Source organism: Macadamia integrifolia, chromosome 3 (genome assembly GCF_013358625.1).
Source record: "Macadamia integrifolia cultivar HAES 741 chromosome 3, SCU_Mint_v3, whole genome shotgun sequence".
In the NCBI taxonomy this organism is placed as follows: Eukaryota; Viridiplantae; Streptophyta; class Magnoliopsida; order Proteales; family Proteaceae; genus Macadamia; species Macadamia integrifolia.
The window spans coordinates 7,532,666-7,552,249 of NC_056559.1; the positions used below are offsets into that span (position 1 = coordinate 7,532,666).

The window sequence follows — 19,584 nt, forward strand, 5'->3', positions numbered from 1 at the left end:
TTCTTCACCCAGAAGGATTTGAATATGAGACAGAGAAGATGGCTTGAACTCATGAAGGATTATGACTGTGACATTCAGTATCATCCCGGCAAGGCTAATGTAGTGGCAGATGCATTAAGTCGGAAGACACAGACTGTGTCGCTTTCATACTTAGCAGTCAGCTCACCACTTGTGCAAGAGGCGATGTTAATGGATGAAACCCTCTTGTATGAAGAGGCAACCCTAGAGCTTGAACCTCAACCAGAAAACCTTAAGTGGTTGACGGTATCCTTATCGGCTCTACAGGTGCATCCGGCAATTAGGCAAGAGGTGATAATGAAGCAACCCTTGGATCCTGAATTGCAGCGGATCAGAGTTAAGGTTCAAGACCAAACAATGAACGACCCAGATTTTACTTTAGCCAGTGATGGGGCCTTGATGTTTCGAGACAGATTGTGCGTACCCGATGATTTGGATATACAAGATAAGATAGTGAAAGAAGCACATAGTTCCGAGTACTCACTTCACCCAGGAAGTACCAAAATGTACAAAGATCTCAAACAGAGTTACTGGTGGCCAAGCATGAAAGTCACCATAGCTTTGTATGTGGCGACTTGTCTTACCTGTCAGAAGGTGAAAGCTGAGAGGCATCGACCTTATGGTACCCTTCAGCCACTCCCAGTACCAGAATGGAAGTGGAAAAGGATTACAATGGACTTCGTCACCGGACTACCAGGTACACCTAAGGGAATGGATGCGATATGGGTGATTGTGGATCGGCTTACCAAGACTGCTCACTTCATTCCTATCAAGACCAAGTTCTCCATGGCCAAGCTAGCACAACTTTACGTGGACAACATAGTGCGTTTACATGGAGTGCCAGTGAGCATTGTTTCAGATAGGGACCCAAGGTTCACTTCCAGATTTTGGAAAAGTTTACAGCGTGCCTTGGGATCGCAACTGAACTTGAGTACAGCTTTTCACCCACAGACGGACGGTCAGTCGGAGTGAACCATACAGATATTAGAAGACATGCTCAGGGCATGTGCAATGGAGATGAGTGGCAGCTGGGAAGAATATATACCTCTTATGGAGTTTGCATATAATAATAGTTACCAAGCTACAATTGGGATGGCTCCATATGAAGCGTTATATGGCAAAAAATGCAGAACTCCTTTGTATTGGGATGAGGTAGGTGAACGTCGAATGTTAGGACCGGAGATGATCCAGATGACTTGTGACAAAGTCGACGTTATTAGAGAACGGATTAAGGCAGCTCAGTCCCGTCAAAAGAGCTATGCAGACACCCGCAGGAAGGAGATTGAATTTCAGCCAGGAGAAAAGGTATTTCTCAAGATCTCTCCTACTAAAGGTTTGCAAAGGTTTCACAGAAAGGGAAAGTTGAGCCCAAGATACATGGGACCATTTGAGATCTTGTCCCGGGTTGGCTCAGTAGCCTACATGCTTGCCCTGCCACCTTCACTTGGAAATGTTCACAATGTATTCCATATATCCATGCTGAAGAAGTACGTGCATGATCCATCTCATGTACTACCCGTGGAACCAGGGTACCTAGAGGCTGATATGACTTACACAGAGCAGCCAGCTGAAATTTTGGACCGGAAGGTGAAAACCCTGCGCAACCGCTCCATTTCCTATGTAAAGGTGCGATGGGCTGGTCATTCACTTGAAGAAGCATCATGGGAGGTAGAAGAAGAAATACGAGCCAAGTACCCTCATCTTTTTGATCAACCAGGTACGCAATTTCGAGGACGAAATTTTTCAGAAGGGGGGGGTAATGTAATATCCCGCTTCTTAAACCCGGTCTGATTTCACGGTTGAACCGGTGTAACCATGCAGGAACCGAGCCAGAGGATGTTAGAGCGGGTTCCTTATGGGCTATGATGGCACGGGTGACCTTAAACACCGGCTGGCCCGACAAGTCCGAGCCAGTGCCAGAAGAGACGGGAGTGCCCAAACCTTGTACGTGCACCTACCATAAGGCTATGTACGGGTAGAACAGGTATTATATCCGTATTTTAAGGTTATATACGTATGTTACATTGTATGCTTGGGGTAGGGTCCGAGCCGAGGTCCGAGCCCGGTCAAAATCCCAAGTTTTGACTCTCGGATGGGTAGGACCGGTGGGTACCCCACCCACCTGAGTGACCCATCCGACACTATTCACTTAAGTAGGAATAGTATATAAAGCTTTATGGATTCTTTTCTTTCCATTTATTTTCCCCGTACGTTTGGTGAGAAAAGAAAAGAGGAGAGAGAAAAAGAAAGGGAAGAAGAAAGGAAGAAGAAGAAAGGAAGGATTTCAGCGGCACCGAAGCTCGATCTTGCCATTCCGGTGCCGGAAGAGTAATCTTCAACTTGAGATCTACGGTTGGAGGTAAGAAAAGCTGGGTTTTATGAACATTGACCATACCCACGCTTTAAACCCTTGATTCGAGTACGGTTTCTTAAGATCTTGTAAACACACTTTGAAATGATGAATCTAAGGCTTAATAGATGATTTATGTGTGGATCTTGAAGGATTTGAAGAGATATTGACAAGGTAGAAGGAGCATTGTGAGTTGGAAGTGATTTGGAGGTTTGAAGCCATTCTTGAGCAAAGAAGGTATGATGGTTCCCCTTACTTAAATCTAACTTAGATCTAAGCTAGAACCATCCTATAGGACTTTAAAGGTGTGAAGAATGGGTTGAGAAAAGCCCCATTTGGGTCCCCAAGGAAGGGAGGAAGTTGAGAAGAAACTGGGGGTTTTCCGCCAAAACCGGCGGGTACAACCGGTGGGTCCCTACCCGCCTGAGACACCCATCCGAGAGGACCAGGGGGTCCCTGGCCAAACCGGCGGGTAGGACCGGCGGGTCCTACCGGCGGGTCCCTACCCGCCGGTCCCAAACCGGCGGGTTGGACCGGTGGGTGGACAACCCACCTGTGTGACCCACCCGAGTGGACAGAATTTGATTCTTAGGTCCGATTGAGCCCAAATCGGACGTGGGACCTTCTTTCGACGTTCTAAACACGATTTTGACGTCGGATTTCATTAATTTTGATTCTAAATTGGTGAAGTACTAACCCCGCTCAATTTTGTTAGGTTCACCAAAGCCTTCTCGATTCGCTCCGGATCTCACCCGTACCGAGCGGGAATCCTTATACACTACAAGTAAGTGGAGAGAGGACGTTTGGCCTTGTTTCAAGGCATTTGTTTGGCATTCATATAACTATATCTAATTTAGTCATGTCATCATGAATGCGCTATATAGATTCGTCATTTCACTCATTGATGTGCATATATGCTATGTTTACTTTTCAAATGCAAATTGAATGTGTTGTTATATGTTGAATGTGTACATCATGTTGCATAATGCCTTGATAGACTAGATGCCGTGGTCGGCTTGGAAACGAATGCATTGGTGGCCCGTGGTATGAGACACGGAGGCACTATGCAGTCGTACTGCATATAGGAGCATGCGGTATTAGGATTCTCACCATCCCGTGCTACGACCCTTCCCAACAGGGGTTGAGGTGTTGGGTTGCCATTTGGGGGGAAGCATGGGTCGCGGTTGTCGGACACTGTGGCGGTTAGGCATTACGCCCGGCGAGTCGTGTAGGACAGCCGGCAACCCCGGTGGTATTTCAAGAGGGCCAATCGTACTGCTTTTAAATTGCTGGAGTCAGCACTGTCATTTAATTTATTTACATTTCTGTTGAGAGCCGGTGGACGGTATTGTCTTTATTTTTCTGAGTACTCACGGTGGGCCTTCTCCAACAGCCCTATGGGCGTATCGCGGGAGGGAGTTTGCGGCTCGTACCCGGAGTATACGCGCACTGTGGTTGTAGTAGCACTAAAACCAAAGACTTAGTAATGTTGATTAGGTGTATGTGATTTAAAATGACTTGCATGGCATGTAGAGCATATGATGTGTTGTGATTGTGTGGACTGTTGTGCGTGGTCCACCTCTCTACTTACTGAGCTAGTGAGCTCATTCCACGTATACACCCCTTTTTAGATGATTTTGCAGGTCATGCATCTGAGGAGCTTGGGGTGGGTCCCGCAGTCGAGTTTCCTGATGAGGACTGGTGGACCCCCGATGAGTTTGAGCACGGCGTAGACTGCGCGTGTGAGAGCTGTGTTGCGGGGCAGCGGTTCTGAGGCCGAGCTGAGCTCCAGCCTTGATACCGATGCCGGGCTGCGTACTCTGATGTTTTTGATAATTTCCTGTATATAATTGATATTCAAACTTTATTCTTTTTGTGTATATATATCATGCCTTCGGGCCCAAATGTATATAATTATGGTATCGCCATTTGGGTATCAGGTATATGGGAATTATTACAGGTAAAACTTAGTCTTCCGCTGATTTGATGAGTTGATTTTAGTGTGTGTATGCTGTGGTGGAATACAGTGTCTGATGATCCTGGCAGGTTTGGGTTAACCGGTGTTAACTCGGTCACCGCTCCGGTTCAGTGCGAACGGGGTGTGACACATACACTGAAAATGGGACTTCTGGGAACTCATGAACTCCTGCTAAGCTATTTTGTAGACTCAAATGATATTTGGAGAAATTACAATGGCATTGTAGAAGATGAATGCTAAATTGTGCACATCAAATTCTGTACATGACCACTCTTTAAAAAGACTCATTTTTTTTTAAGTTTGACTTGGCATACTTGGCCTGTATACTGGTGGGACCCATGTGGTTAGTCTCGGATCCACTCAACTGTCTTGGGTTGAACAGCAGTCTGGGTGCAGATGCACAACATTGTGATCTATCCATTGATTATTTTTTCAGAACTTTTCTATTATTTACTTCTCTTGTGGGGTTGGGAGATTTGTAGGTTTGTTTTTTATTTATTTCATGTTTGAATTTAGTTTGGTATGTTTTAATTCTAGTAGGCCTTTACTAGTTGGTTTAGGCGTAACTTTTCAAAATGTATTTTCATTAGGATTCTAGTAGAGTAAGACATCCAAGTCGAAGTAAAAGAATTGTTGCCTTTTCCTTTTTTTAGGTTTCGATGAGAATGACTATTTTGCTCTTGGAGACTATGTAAACGCTTGCAGACTGAACAACCCAATGGAATTTCTCATGGAATAACGTTAAAAAATTATCAAAGTTTTACTGTTATTTTGTCTTTTTTCAATCCCTTAAACTAATCCATGAGAAGCCAAAAACCGGGTTTGGGGGGGGGGGGGGGGTGGCTTTTCAGTTTTCAGAGCTCCCCCTGACCTGCTGCAACTGTGTTACTAATTCTTATTTGGTCAACCAACTTTAAGATATATCCTGTATAACTATGGGTCACCTCTGGTTAAATCCAATCATTAGGCCAGCAAAAAAAGCAATTGCTGACCAATCACCAGAAGATCAATAAATGGTTGAAAGGATCCCCTAGAACATCTAAGAACTTTTCTTCATGCCTGAAAGCAATCAAAACTTGATGTAGGAGAAACTCCATCATTGATAATGTAATAATTTCAAACAGAACACAACTAGTAAGAGGATGTATCCTACTTCATGTTAGACTTCAAACAAGGCTACTTGGTTTTCCTGCCACTACCCTTAGACTTTCCTTTTTGTTTAAAAGAGATTGATGCCCATATCACTGGAGTCCAATGCCTAATATTAGAGGCTCTCTGCTATTTATGAAACAACTCAGTAGCAGAGAGAGAACAGCCCCGTCTAAGTATTGATTTGGGGATTATATTGTTGATGGAACATCGCAAATGTTGAGCTCAAGAAAACTTGGCCAGGATAGTAATTCACAACAGTGTAAGACTTACAACTGCCACATTCTTGAGACACCCATTGTAGTTTGTAAAAATTTTAAGTCTCCAACAGAGGATCTCAAACCTAGTTTTTCAAAAGGGAAGTGGATGATAATGTTGGTCTGCTTGTCCTTGTCTGATTGGCCTGTACCAATTCTGAACTTGAGACAATATGATTTCTGTATCTTTTACTTAAATCCATCTTTCAGGTAACTTTCTATTGAATCTCAATTGGCACCCAGTTGTGAATTTCCACTATTTTTCAATGTCATGCATTTTTTTTAACAAGCTATGGGCTATTAATCTAAACCCTTTCTGCTTCAATGATCTTGTTGATATTGATACTGCATTTTGACATAGAGTTTCCTTGTCCACTGCTCTTGGAACTTTTAGGTGTTTAAGAGCAGCTAAATGCTGACACTGTCTAAAACAGGATATCCGTCGCTGTACTTGTCTGCACAATTTACATTTTCAGTGACAGATCAGAGAAAAAGCAATTTTGATCATTGGCCTAAATTTCATCATAAATGTCTAGGGATCCTCAGGTTAGAATATGTGACCTAAATTTTAGCAGTTTCACTCTTCCTGTACTGAGAAAGAATACTCTTGTCACTAAATTTTCACTTGTTCCATTGATTTATGTTCTTGTAAGAAGGTAGGCAAGGAGATGGAATTCTAATATGCAAAAAAGTTTCTAAAATTTCTGCTTATTCCAGTATGAAAGATATTAATCATATTATAACAAGCTCCAAATTTCCATTTCTTCTATGGGGGTTGTGTGATCCTAGCTGGACTCTGGAATGTTGAATAGGCTGGGGATTGACTTAACATTTGACATATATCATACCTTTCAGAATATAACTTTTCTGCAAGTACCCTCATAAGGTTTGTGAACCCTAAGATGGATTGGTGAACCTCACCACTTGGTGATGGAAAATTTTCTCCATAAATTTATAGCATGGGGGCCACAGGGCCATTGTTATCTATATAACCACTGGGGATGACGAGAAGGACCTACTTCTCATAACCATCAGGGGTTTACCCCAAGGAGAGGTTGCTCATTTGGCAATGAACAGCTTTAAGAGGACAGGAGCTCAAAAACTCCTTGGGGCTGCCTATCCAAAGAAGGAAAAAAAAAAAAAAAAAATTGAAATCACAAATCAGATTGGATCCGGCTGGTTATATCCAATTCATTCCAAATTGATGTTACGATTTTCGATCCAGATTTCTCAAATTAGTGGCTTCAAAAGCTGATCGTGCCGAATTAGTTTATTTAAAGATTGATCATAGATTGATTAATCCAATTAACTTGATCTTAATTATAATAATCATAATAAATCAGTCTTATCCCAACTTAATGGGGTCTATTACAACTCACAAGAATTTATGCAGACAAAATAAAGAAAAAATGATCCAAACAAAAGATAGGGAAAGAAAGATGAGAAATGAGAAAGTAAAAAATAAAAACAGATGAAAAAGAGTTAAAATGTACCAAAAAAAAAAAAGAGTAAAAGAAAAGAAACACAACCACAAATGAGTTAATGAAAAAGTGTTAAGAAATTTAATTAATTAAAAGTATGATAATGAGGTAGTGTTAAGAAATTTAATTAATTAAAAGTATGATAATAATAAAAAATCTTAAATTGATGAAAATCGATTTTACCCAATCAATAACGATTCCTGAGACAATTAGTTGACACTCAACTCACCTTAGGGGTCAAACAATGATCATGAGTGGGTTGGTAAATCAGGTCGGTTCAAGCCGTACGGCCGTACAATTGGTCCGTTTTCTTTACTGTCAGTCACAATTTCCCACGTGTTCTCCTGCTTGCAGAACATTCTTATGGTGGGCCTATCAAAGTAGTCCCCGTCGGACAGTTCAGGAAGTATTAGCCAAGTCAGCGTGACAGCAAATGGCTTTGGTCAACTTTCTTTTTTTCCTATTGTTGAGGCAAAGCCATTAAACTCTGAAGGGACGAAGCAAAAAAATAAATAAATTATTATTTTTCTTCAAAAAAAGCACGTGCCTTTTGACCTTGAGATGGAAGAAGCTTCGGGAATGCCTCAATAAACCGCAGGATACTTTTCTAACGGTAGTAACGATCTCTTCACAATTGGATCGTAATAAGTATATAGTTCTTGTTCCAATCTGACTGCAGAGAGATCGTCAATGGTGGGAGAGTTGTAAGGAGAGAAGGACTTAATAAATCCTCTTTCTCTTTCTTTCAGACAAGAGAGAACAATAACGAAAGCTAAGATGATGAGCAGAGATCGCAGCACCGGGAAATGCAGTACAGCTCGGAGACATTGATACAAATTTTCCTTCAAAACCAGGTTGATCTTAATTTTCTTAGTTCATTCTATATCGTCTTCGTTCAACGATCGTCTTCTTTGTTCATCTTTGTAATTTTTCCGAGTTTGAAAAGTTTTATAAAAACCCAAATTACTGTATTTCTATCTTTGATTTCTTCCACATCCCTCCCTTTGCCTTTTTCTTTGCTTCTTTATTCAATTCATGTGGTGAATTGTTGAAAAAGGGGAGAATTTTTTTTTGTGTTGTAGTATTCTACTATTCACTGCTCGAAAATTTGCTTTATCGGGTGAAATTTTAGTAGTCCTTCGATCTACGAACTCACGGGAGCACGTATTGAGCTTGGTTTCTATCTGGGTTTTGTTCGTTTCATTCAGAATTCAGTAACCGAGCTGAAAACTAGGGGGATTAATCACTGCCTCGCCTCAATTTTATAGAGCCAGATATTTATGCACTAGGGTTTGGGTTTCGGACTGGATAGGGTGTTTAATTTCAATTGGGCTACGTTTGAAGGTCTAATGGGTTTTTTAAGATCGTGATTTTGATGATTGTTTAGAACCCAGAAATTGAGATGCCGCCCTTGCGGCATTCCTCCCGGATTGACACTTTAGAGCTGAAAGGTCAGATCATCAGGAAACTCGGACATGAGACGGCAGAGAGATACTTCGTTCTCCTCAACCGATTACTCAGCCTCAGGCTCAGCAAACCTGAGTTCGATAAGCTCTGCATTGCTACTATTGGAAGGAAGAATCTCTATCTTCACAACCGGCTTATTGGAGCCATGGTCAAGAATGCTTGTATTGCTAAGACTCCCCCTTCGAGAGAGAGCAGAATAGAAGGTTCTCTTAGTTTTAAAATTGCTAATGGTCATCAAAGGAGTAGTGTTCAGACGCTGTCTGGAGATGCATTCTCTCCATCCCCACGCAATGGGAAGTCTTCAAATCATCGAGATTTCAAGTTCAGGGACCGCCCAAGTCCACTTGGGCCCCTTGGGAAGATCCAGAGTATCCTGTCCGATGAATCAACCCTTAGGACTCGAGGGCAACAAAGTGCTACAGAACTCTTTTCTCTAAGTGGCAGACCTCCAGCTGAAGTTGTCTCTGTGGAAGATGGGGAGGAAGTTGAACAGATGGCTGCTAGCCCGAGCATTCAAAGTAGAAGCCCTGTTAGAGCTCCTCTAGGTATCCCCATGAATATGGGTGGAGCACGCAAATCCTTTGGTAATGGATTTCTGTCTACTTTCTATCCCGAGACCTGTCTTAACAGCTCTGAGCTACCTGATACCAGATCCTTAAGGAACCAGTTGAAGCGGAAGATGGAGAGGGAAAGCATTGGCATCTCGCTGGACTGTGCTAATCTGTTGAATAATGGATTGGATGCATTTCTGAAGAGGTTGATCAAGCCATGTTTGGAGTTAGCTGGATCGAGGGCCGGGCATGAACACATAAAGCAAATAAATGGTCAGATTGCACCTGGTTTGAATGGTGTCTGGCCTGATAGAATCATACAAAGACCATCCCGGTCAATATCTGCATCCTTGTTGGATTTTAGGGTTGCAATGGAGTTGAATCCCCAGTTACTTGGGGAAGAATGGCCCATAAAACTTGAGAGAGTTTGCTTGCATGCATCAGAAGAATGAACAGGAACAACCTAATCAGCAAATACATGGTATCAAATAGAACCATGAGTTCAAGTTCATCATGTAGTGAGGATACAATGTTTTGCAAGTTTAGGATTTGCTAGCATGGATCTTTACCTTCATCTGTCCTGCAATTTCCATCACTGCAGAAGGTATTATGAATGATATGAGCTACTGAAAGGTATGGGAAGGTATTGAGTTGATCACATATAGGCATCACCATTGATGGTCCTAAGAATGGGAACATGTTTGTAAAGTATAATGTAAGCTACCAAAATTCTGCCAAGGATTTCTCTATTCCCAAGGTTCAATGCCTTTTCTCGATGATAAGGATTATTCGTTCATTGTATTACATTCTGCATGTAAATAAAGCTTTATTTGGCTCCATGCTGGTTGCAACTGCCTATGCAGAAGTTTATTCTAAACTACTCATGTGAAGCAATTGTTAGTTTGTATATAATTTAATTGGAATTTATTGACCTTGTCTGGTTGATTAAAGTTTGCATTCATTCCCTCTCATCTGTTATCTAAATACTATCATCAGAGTTTCTAGTCAAGTGAAATATTAAAATGACGCAGATCCCTGGAGATTCAAGCTTGGGGGATGCATTATCTATTGGCTTCATATTTTATATCGTTGAAAATTTTGAAATAATTTCGGGTTGGATATGGATTTTATCGAAGGATCATTTTGATGATCCAGTATCTTTGCTCATTTCTGTTTATACATATAAAATTTCCCCCTTCTAATGACCCCACACTTCTCAATTATATTGCTGCTTTTCTTTACCAGAATGTATGGTACAGGATGCTTCAGCACCAACGTTTGTGCTTAATTTTTCTTTTGGTCAAAGAGTTACATCACTTTCTACGGTTAACTCTGTCCTGCACCCAGAGAGAGAGTGGATGTACTTATATGGGTGGAGAAATCTAAGTTGACTGAAGAACCATCCAACACAGATCACAGGTGAAACAACAATGGAATTGGTCTCAGTTCAGCTGAAATAGCTAAGAAATAAAGTAGTAAATGCATTGCCAGTGAAGGTACTATGAATTATTCATTGGTTGTAAATCATAATCTGGTGCACTTATGGCCCACTTGCTCTCGTTTTTCCTTTCAACTTGTTCTTTAATTTGTAGATTTGTGGGGACTGGAATTTGAACTTTGGGTTTTGTTAAATAAAGTGGGATGATAGCCCATGAAAAAATCACTTGGGGGTCCAACCCAAAAGCTTAAGTTACTAGGTGGAGAGACCAACTGGTATATGAAGTCATTCAAGATCCCAGGGTTAGCCGATGTGGGATTATTTCCTATAGGTTTTACAGTTAAGGGAAAGTTCAAATTGAGCAATAGTTCTCTTTTGGTTTTTATTTGTGTTTGAGGATGACCACTGCAACAGTATCATATGTGGTTGCCATTTAGGGATTTAGACACATCATCACCCCATCCAATGGCATGTGTGCTTCGTCTCATAAATTCTGCTTGTAAGCAGTTGTTCCCCTTTGAAAAAGAGTCATCATTTAGAATATGGTACTATGGTAGAGGGCCTTAGCTCAACTACACTGATCTCAATCCCAAAAGACGGTTAAGGTTGGAAAATGATAAGGATTGAGGCACCTGATTCACCCAGTTGAATTTCATACCCCATGAATTAATGTAGCATGAAGTACAGGGCCTTGCTAGTGCTGTGCTTCTTTCCTTTTACTTTCATTTATCCCATTTGTTTTGGCACGTATCCTTGTAGCTGACCCCATTAAGTTGGGAAGGCTGAGTTTGTTGTTGTTGATTTTGTTTAAATTACCCAAAAAAAAAATTTGTCAAACTCAAACATGAAACTAGTTAAATGTTTTGCTGAAAACTCTGAAATAACTGATGAAGAATCAACTATACAAAATAGGTTCCTGAAAACATTCGATTAGGTTAGTGAACTTTCTATAGTTCACCAAATTTAAACCATATGACGTTAGATTTTAGTTGGTCCTGTGTTATAAAGGAACCACATGCATATATTGGTCAAGTTTCATCCAAAATACCATTCTATTTGTTAAATTGCATCCAAAGTTGTGCAAAGTTATAAAGATGCCATTAGCTTCCACAATGACGTATTAGAGGTTAGTGCATTTTGTAATTTGGTAAAACTTTAAATCACGTTTTGATTGTTGTATACTCATATTGGGATCTTGACCTATGAGTTGGATGCATGATCCTCCATGTCATGGACCCACTGATGGGGACATCAAGATGTAGAGCCAAAGGAAGAAGACCCAACCTTCTTTGTGGTTGGAAGATTAAAAGAAGGAAGAAGAAGAAAGAAGAAGGTGAAACTGCAGCTGTCGACCTGCACCTGTCCTCCTGATTGGCCAACCAGCGTGGGCCCCACTGATTTAGTAGTTAGTTATTTTATTTTCCTAGTCTCTTTATTTATTTTTCTAGGTCTTTGAGATAAATTAGGAAACTAAATAATATCCTCTTATTTGCCCCAAGTCGTTGGGTTAAATTAGTAGATTTCTTTTTTATGTTGGGTTAATTCCTAGTTGCCACTTTCTATTTTGTGTATTTCTTTCCCTATATATGTAAGGCCAAGGGCCACGTTTAGAATTAATGAATTAGAATTGAAAAAAAAGCCAATGAGCAATCTCCCACCCCTCTAACGATTTTCTCTCTGTCTCAATCTCGTCCTCCCCTCATTCTCTTTCTCGCCTCTCTTTTTTTTCTTTTTCTCTCTCGATTCTCTCCTCTCTTGCCTCCCTCTCCCTCTTCCAATTTCCTTTTACTGGTACTGTTTACTGTTGCTGCTGCTGTTTACTGTCTACTGCTGTTGGATGTTCTCTGTTGCTGCTATTTACTGTCTACTGATGCCGGCTGTTCTCTGCTGCTGCTGTTTTCTCTTGACTGCTGTTGTTAATCTCTGTTGATGCTGCTGTTATTCTCTGTTACTGCCGTTGCACTATTGCAGCCTCAACCGAAGGCCATATTACGTGGATAGATCATCACCTGGGCTGTTGCTGATCTCCTTTCAATGAACGGACTACTGCTGGGCACCACCTTCAAATCTGGGCTGTCTTCTTTATTCTCAGACCTGGGCAGCAGGTAAGTATAGAATGAGCCCTCCCATTCTCCCATTATCCCCTCATTATTCACTCCGTTACTTCCATTAAAACCCACCCCCCTTTTCCATTGTTTAACCTTTATTTACATCAATGTTTTGCCTTAAGTATTGCTGGTCTTCTTATTACTAGTATAACTGATTTTAGAGCATATAGCATGGGGCTTTTATCCACCTTTGGTGCTTAATAGGCTAGTGTTATAACCTAATTTTGCTTGCTGTCATGTTCCCTACCCCATGTTCCCCCTTGACACTTGAGTGAGTTCATGTGCTTTTCTTCCTAGATTATTATTGCTCTTTGTTACTTTGTTCATTAGCCTCACTTTACTTTGCATGTAATCTTGTTTGCTGAGCTTCCTTTATCCTAACCAGCCCAAATCCCTTGAGTTTGTCCTACCTAGTAACTAAAAGAACTAGCTTTGAACCTTGGAATGAGGTTCTGTCTCTCTCTGATAATGAAACAATTGTCACCTTGCTGGAAGCAAAAGCAATTAGACAAGAAATCATTCTATCTTTGAACATTGGAGTTGGTAGTTTGACAATTGAATCCTACTCCTTAGAGATGATCAATGTCATCAAGAAGGGTACTCAGCCAATTGAAGCTATCCATGTTATTGAAGACATTCTGTTTCTGGCATTTTGTTTCATTTAATCATGTTTGTATAACCGCTAACAGTTTTGCTCACTCTCTAGCTAAGTTTGGGTTAGTGAGCTTTTGTACTGTAGTTTTTTCTTCGTGCATAGTCTGGCTTGAAATTGTTGTAACTGCTGGCCTTTCTTTTTCCTAATGAAATTCTGCTTAACCAAAAAAAAAATTCAAATCTTAGATTGATGCTTGCAATCCTATAATGCAGGGAATTCACAAAACTCAACAAAAACTAAATGTTAATAAACTAAAACCAACCTCAAATGGAAACTCCCCAGGAATTCAGAGAAGGCTTATACTTGAACAGAAATAAACATCCAAGGCGACTTATAATTACATGACCAAGCTAAATTGCACCAACTAGCATAGAGTTAATATTGACTTGGAAGAAAATCAATAAATAATAGAAAAATTAGCAAGCTTGTTGGTTAAAATTATCAAATCCTAATTTCCTTGAGTTGGAGGTTTGCTAACTGAAAGATAACCTAGAGGGGGGTGAATAGGTTATGCTAGTGAAATTAAACCTTTTCGATAAATGGTTCCCAAAAGTGATTGTAAATTAAAAACTGCTGAATAATAAAATAGACGCAATCATACTTTATAGTGGTTTGAGTCAATCCGAGTTTAGTCTACTCCTTACAAGTTCCACTTGTAAGGTATTCCACTGGCTCTTCCCTTCCAGTACAGTTGGTAGGGAGGAAAATCTTTACAATCTTTTAAAGATAAGAGTATCCGTACAATCCCCTTTACAGGTAGAGAGACACCTTACAATCTCTTTTAAGGTAGAGAGGCACCTTACAATCTCTTTTACAGGTAGAGAAGCACCTTTACAATCTTGTTAGGACAAGAGAATCCTACACTAGCCTAAGTACAATCTTGACAAGTGTAAAAGAGAGAAGTTGAATAAAGTTTTGAGTTACCTCGTGCAGTGCGTGTATGAAATGCAATGATATATAAGAATGCACCTTGTTGTCTTCTCAATGCTTGTAGGATGCTAAATAATGGAGAAGACTTGTGTAGAGAGAGTTGAGTTTTTCTTTGAAGAAATGCTCAAATAGCAAGTCTAGAACTCAAAACATATATCTTCCTTCTCTTCACTCTAATCCTCAATTGATGCACTTATATGTGTAGTATTGAATGTTTGAGAGGTACTTAAAACACTACCCAAGTGTGGGTATTTATATAGGTAGAGTCTAGGCTTTATTAGGGTAATAAAATAACCCAATTTGGAAGGAGAATAAACTCTGACGGATAGAAATTTTCTCAACCGGCAGTTGTCGTTTCCAAGTCCAGTTGTACGAAAGTAGCCGTTAGACTCAAAATATAGTCGTTATATAGCCGTTTGGGGTCTTTAGAGGTGAACGGGCTGTTGCCGCTTCCATCCGATAGTTTCCGGATGCCCTCTGCGGGCTAAATCAAACAAGGTCATTTGATCCTGAATTGATCCGGCAAACCGGATCAATTTTCGGTTAAATTCGGAAGTTGCCGATTCCATCCTGTAGTTTCCGGATGGTCTCTGTTACCATTCTTTGATGGAAAACAGATCACAAGCGGCAGTTGCCTCTTCGATCCGGCAGTTGCCATTTGGTCTTTGTTTCGTGTTTTGACTGCTGTCATACTGACTAGTCGTCAGTGTTTTGACCATAAATTTTTGATTCGACCTTAGATTTACCTGAAATCAATTGCGTTGGAATTATGACTCGATTTCCTACAACTTCCATGGGGGGGTTCATATATTGATACCAACTTTAAGGTTACCCAAAATGCCCTTGAGTCAAGTCATTGTGGTTTTCACAGAATATTACTAGAATACATTTTTCCTAGTATGTTCCATACCACCTAAGGACTTTCATACTTGCTCAAGGTATGTCCTAAGGTTATTTTAGTATGATGTTATTGTTGTTTTATGGTTGTCTTTGTTGGCAACCCGGCCATGTGGCAGTGATGACGTGGCCAATTTGGGTGACATGGATGAAAATGCCGACATGGTAGTGTCCAGTGTCATCGATGAGATAACAGAGCCGCTTGGTATGCATGGAATGGTTTGATACATCCTTAGTATGTGGTGCAAGTTTCTGGGTCAAAACTGGCAAAATTGGCCTATTTACGCTCGGGGGCATTTTTGGCAGTGAAAATGATATTTTTGGAAGATCGTTTCTTCATGAAAAATATAGATTGTAATTTATCTAGTCCAGTGCATCTGATTTTGTCGCATTCCGATACCGTATGAAGAAGTTATGGCATTTGTGGCAGTTGAGGGCAGTTTCGGCATTGAAGATGAATTTTTTAAAGGAAGTGTTCTCCATGTAACAATATGAAAAAAATCCAATATTTCCAACGGTTTTGATTTTATCGCGTTCCGATTCCGTATGAGAAAGATGTGTCATTGGAGAAAGATGCATCATTGGAAAGGTCTAGGGGCATTTTGGTCTTTTTACATGGCTGAGTCAGATGATTGAGTCTTCTGAAAAGTCGTAGAGCGTCCAGTTATGGTTCCAACGCACTTCGTTTCATCTCGATCGGATATCGTATGAAAAAGTTATAAGTGTTTCCGTAAAGCCGGTTCGAAAATCCAAACCGAAAATTCATCAGTATGCTCTCGGTGTTGGGTGGATTTTTCGGAATTTATTTTTGAGATTTGAAGGGTTTTTATGTAATTTTGAGATTTTGAAGGTCTTAGTTGATAAGGGGTGTTTAGGACTGGAAATATGAAGGTAGGGGCTTATGTGTATATAAGAGAATCAGAGGGATCCTTAATACACGGCTCAGATTGAGCCACGTCTGTCAGATTCAGATCTGACGGTTTGTGCAAGAGCTTGCGTTGAAGATGCTTACCCGAGGCTTGTCATTGGTGGAGTGTATTAGATATGATGGTGTGGCGCCTCACCATATTGAATCTTGATTGTGTAGCGCATGTGCATAGAATTTATAAAGAGATTCTCCATATCTTGATCTGAGCCAATCATATCAGATCGGTTCCGATCTAACGGTTAAGATCGATGGAGCTTTATTAAAGTTATCCGACAGCTTACCGTGAAACTTGCTACACCAACCAATCGGTGATCGACAACGCGTTTGACAATGTCAGTGCATACGTCATGATGACGTCATAGAGATTCAAAACCTATGGTTTAGATCTATTATCCGTTGGTTTAATCGAACGGCTCAGATTATTAGATGCTCTTTGATGAGATCTACGGCCAGATTTGCGCCCCTGTTGCGCATGCTGCCGGTGTAGCCTACGCCGCTCCTCCGAAGATTCCATTTCTATCTTTCTAGTTAGCCCAAATTCAAAGGGCTATATCTTCCTCATCCTAACTCCGATTTGGGTGATTTAAGTTGGAGATTCTTCATCTCTCCGAGCTCTCCATGCCTAAGGGAAGAAAACGAAAAGGAGAGTTGCAGAGGTGGCCGAATATTTGAGTTGAAGCTCAAAGAAGGCTTAGGCTTTGAATACAAAACCTATAGTCTCTTGTACTTGATCCATAGCCTCCATTAGAGACTTGGGAAGCTGCTGGAAGGTAAGGCAGCAAGCTTCATTGGTGGTAGCCAAGGAAAGGGAAGAGAAAAGAGGAGGAAGAAGAAAGGGAAAAGAGAGAAGAATCCCATTCATGCTTGTGTGAGCCATTGTTGAGCCATTAGAGCTCTAACAAAGGAAGAAAGGAAGTGGAAAGAAAGAAGAAAGAAGCTGAGAGGTGGTGTGCCTTGATGAAGCTAGGGTGAGCTTCCACAAAGGAGGAAAGAAAAAGAAAAGAAAGGAAAGGAAAAAAGAAAGGAAAGGAAAGGAAAGAAAAGAAAGAGAGGAAAAGAAGAGGGAAAGTATCTGTATCACACACTCACTGCCAGAGTGTTTCAGACATAGACTAATTCGGGTTCTACAGTGCACTTAAAGATTTCAATTTCTTCATCAACTTAGGGGAGATTGAAATTCTAGTGGACCATCAGAGTTCTCGATCCCATCTTTAGAAACCAGTGATTAGAGACATTACAAAGTTGTAAGCTATTCTACACTCATTGACTGCGCTTTTGATTTACTGTATTTCCATTGTATGCTTAGCTAGGTTATATTGCCATAGACCTATGCTATGTGAGATATCATTGTAGGGCATTGTTATAAGCCCAACCTTATCTATGTAATTGGTGTTCAGTGGGTGCTGGACATAGGGACAGTGTGTTCCTTGGTAGTTACCACTACCTAAACATATCTGTTATGGGTGTTGCCTCTCAGGTTATTTTGGGAAATTGGGGTGAAGACCTAGCCTTTGTAAGTCAAGGGTGGAAATTGTAACGTGTTCCCTTGGCTGTGGGTGCAGTCATAATTAGTATTGAGTAAATGCTGAGTTCGACAGTGGGCATTACTCTGTGCATGTAGGCAACTGGTCGAAGCACATATTTCTTGTGTTGTGATTGTGCATGCTAGTATTGTATTGTGGATTGCAGTGTGTGTCTGCAGGATGGGTGTGTACATCTGGTAGACCTGACCACTTGGTGGTGCAGTGTGGATGTACATACGACTATGTGTATGTGACAGTGATTGTCGTGTGGGGTCTGTGAGTCAACTCTTAGCAGAATACATATTATGTGAGTAACTTCGTGCAGCAGTGAGAGTTATCAATAGTTCACATAGTAGCTCTGGGCAACATCAGTAGACTATGATTGAGAGTGTGCCACATCAGCTAGTGAGTGACCTGGTAAAGAACCCCAGCTAAGGGAAAGTTTTTGGACACACTGATTCACCCTCCCTCTCAGTGTCAGCCAGGACCCAACAGTTATGCAATGCATGAGGTGTGTGCATATATAAAGAGTGTACATTATACAAGGTGTACTGGCCTATCCTAGGGTCTTCATCTTGAGTCTTAAAGTCTTCATCTCTAGTCTTGAAGTCTTCATCTTCACTTCCACTCTTGGCACTTCTTCTTCCATTCTTCTTGATTGCAATTCCATGTCTTTGAGCTTCATGTCTTGACATCTTGAAGCTTGAGTTCTTATGATATCTTCTTCAAGCATTGATACCAACTTGTTGACACACCTCATTTGATGATTTCAATCTTTATTTCTTCCTTTCATTCATCAAATTCGATCTTTGATAGGAAGTCTCTACAAAACAATACTTGAAGGAAAATTGTGAAATACCTTCATATGTTTGTTATCATCAAAACCAACTATAGGAGTGTGGGCATATCCCTAACACTAACTACCTTAGAGCTTGTTTGATCTTGTGCTGATTCTCCAATTTTGGGGTATCAATGCAAGAATTGAATTGGAAAACTAGAGAGATCCAGGATGGAGGAATTATAGGTGCAATCAAACTAGATTTTTTGGGCTTAAAAGTTGAAAATTAATAGAAGAAAATTGAAATGGGCATGTGAGTACCCTAAACTGGGGTTTCAAAATAGAATTAGATGACTAGTAATCAGGAGAGACTGCTGGAATATCCCCTTATAAGGGATTGGATCAGCCTTCAGGCTTGCCAGCAATTAAGGTCAATCTAAGGGATTTAATGTGAAAGGGTATTGGCCTCATTTAACTGATGCTTGATCACAATAGTTATTTAATATGGTAAACTGGTAATTGAAGTGGAATCATTGGCAGGACTTTGATGTTGACAACAGTAATGTGCCCAATACTGTGGCAACAAGTTGAAGAATGATTAACTGTTGCTGGAACAAAGCTTTTTAGAATACAACTGGATTTTATTCTGCTACTCATATTAAGAGAACAACCTAACCTGAACTGCAGGTCCCAACTGCCATTGCTGCTGATGAGTCTTCTAGGCTGATCCAGGTTGTTTCCTAACACGCAACTGCTACATCTCATTTTTTTGTTATTATATACTACTCTTAGATGGTTTGGGACTATATCTTGATGAAGGTATATGATCCAATGTGATCAAGGATTTAAGGTTCCCAAACAACTCTGAGCTGCATTTGGGTCTGTGGTGTATCAGAAAGAATGTCTTTTATATGAACTTCTCATCTTGTGGTTGCATGGAGAAGTGAGCCTTCCATTTCATGCTTCAATTTTTTTTATTTATTGTTGTTGGTTTTCCTATGTGGTTGCTGGCTTGGAGAGGTTAGATGCATGAATGACATCTTTGTCCTCTGTCAGTAATTTGAGCAAGCTCAACC

The 19,584-nt window shown here is 40.6% G+C and overlaps 1 protein-coding gene across 2 annotated transcripts; it reads left to right on the forward strand.

Moving 5' to 3' along the window:
- Positions 1-7,836: 7,836 nt before the first annotated feature.
- LOC122074046 lies at positions 7,837-10,088 on the forward strand. 2 transcript variants are annotated; one of them, XM_042638836.1, is made up of 2 exons: positions 7,837-8,087; positions 8,621-10,088. In XM_042638836.1, exons 1-2 carry the CDS (start codon positions 8,040-8,042, stop codon positions 9,701-9,703), a joined length of 1,131 nt encoding a protein of 376 aa, XP_042494770.1. In that variant the 5' UTR covers positions 7,837-8,039; the 3' UTR covers positions 9,704-10,088. The 2 variants fall into 2 exon arrangements, with proteins under 2 accessions (XP_042494770.1, XP_042494771.1); XM_042638837.1 differs by having other exon boundaries at positions 7,844-8,087; positions 8,442-10,088.
- Positions 10,089-19,584: the final 9,496 nt, after the last annotated feature.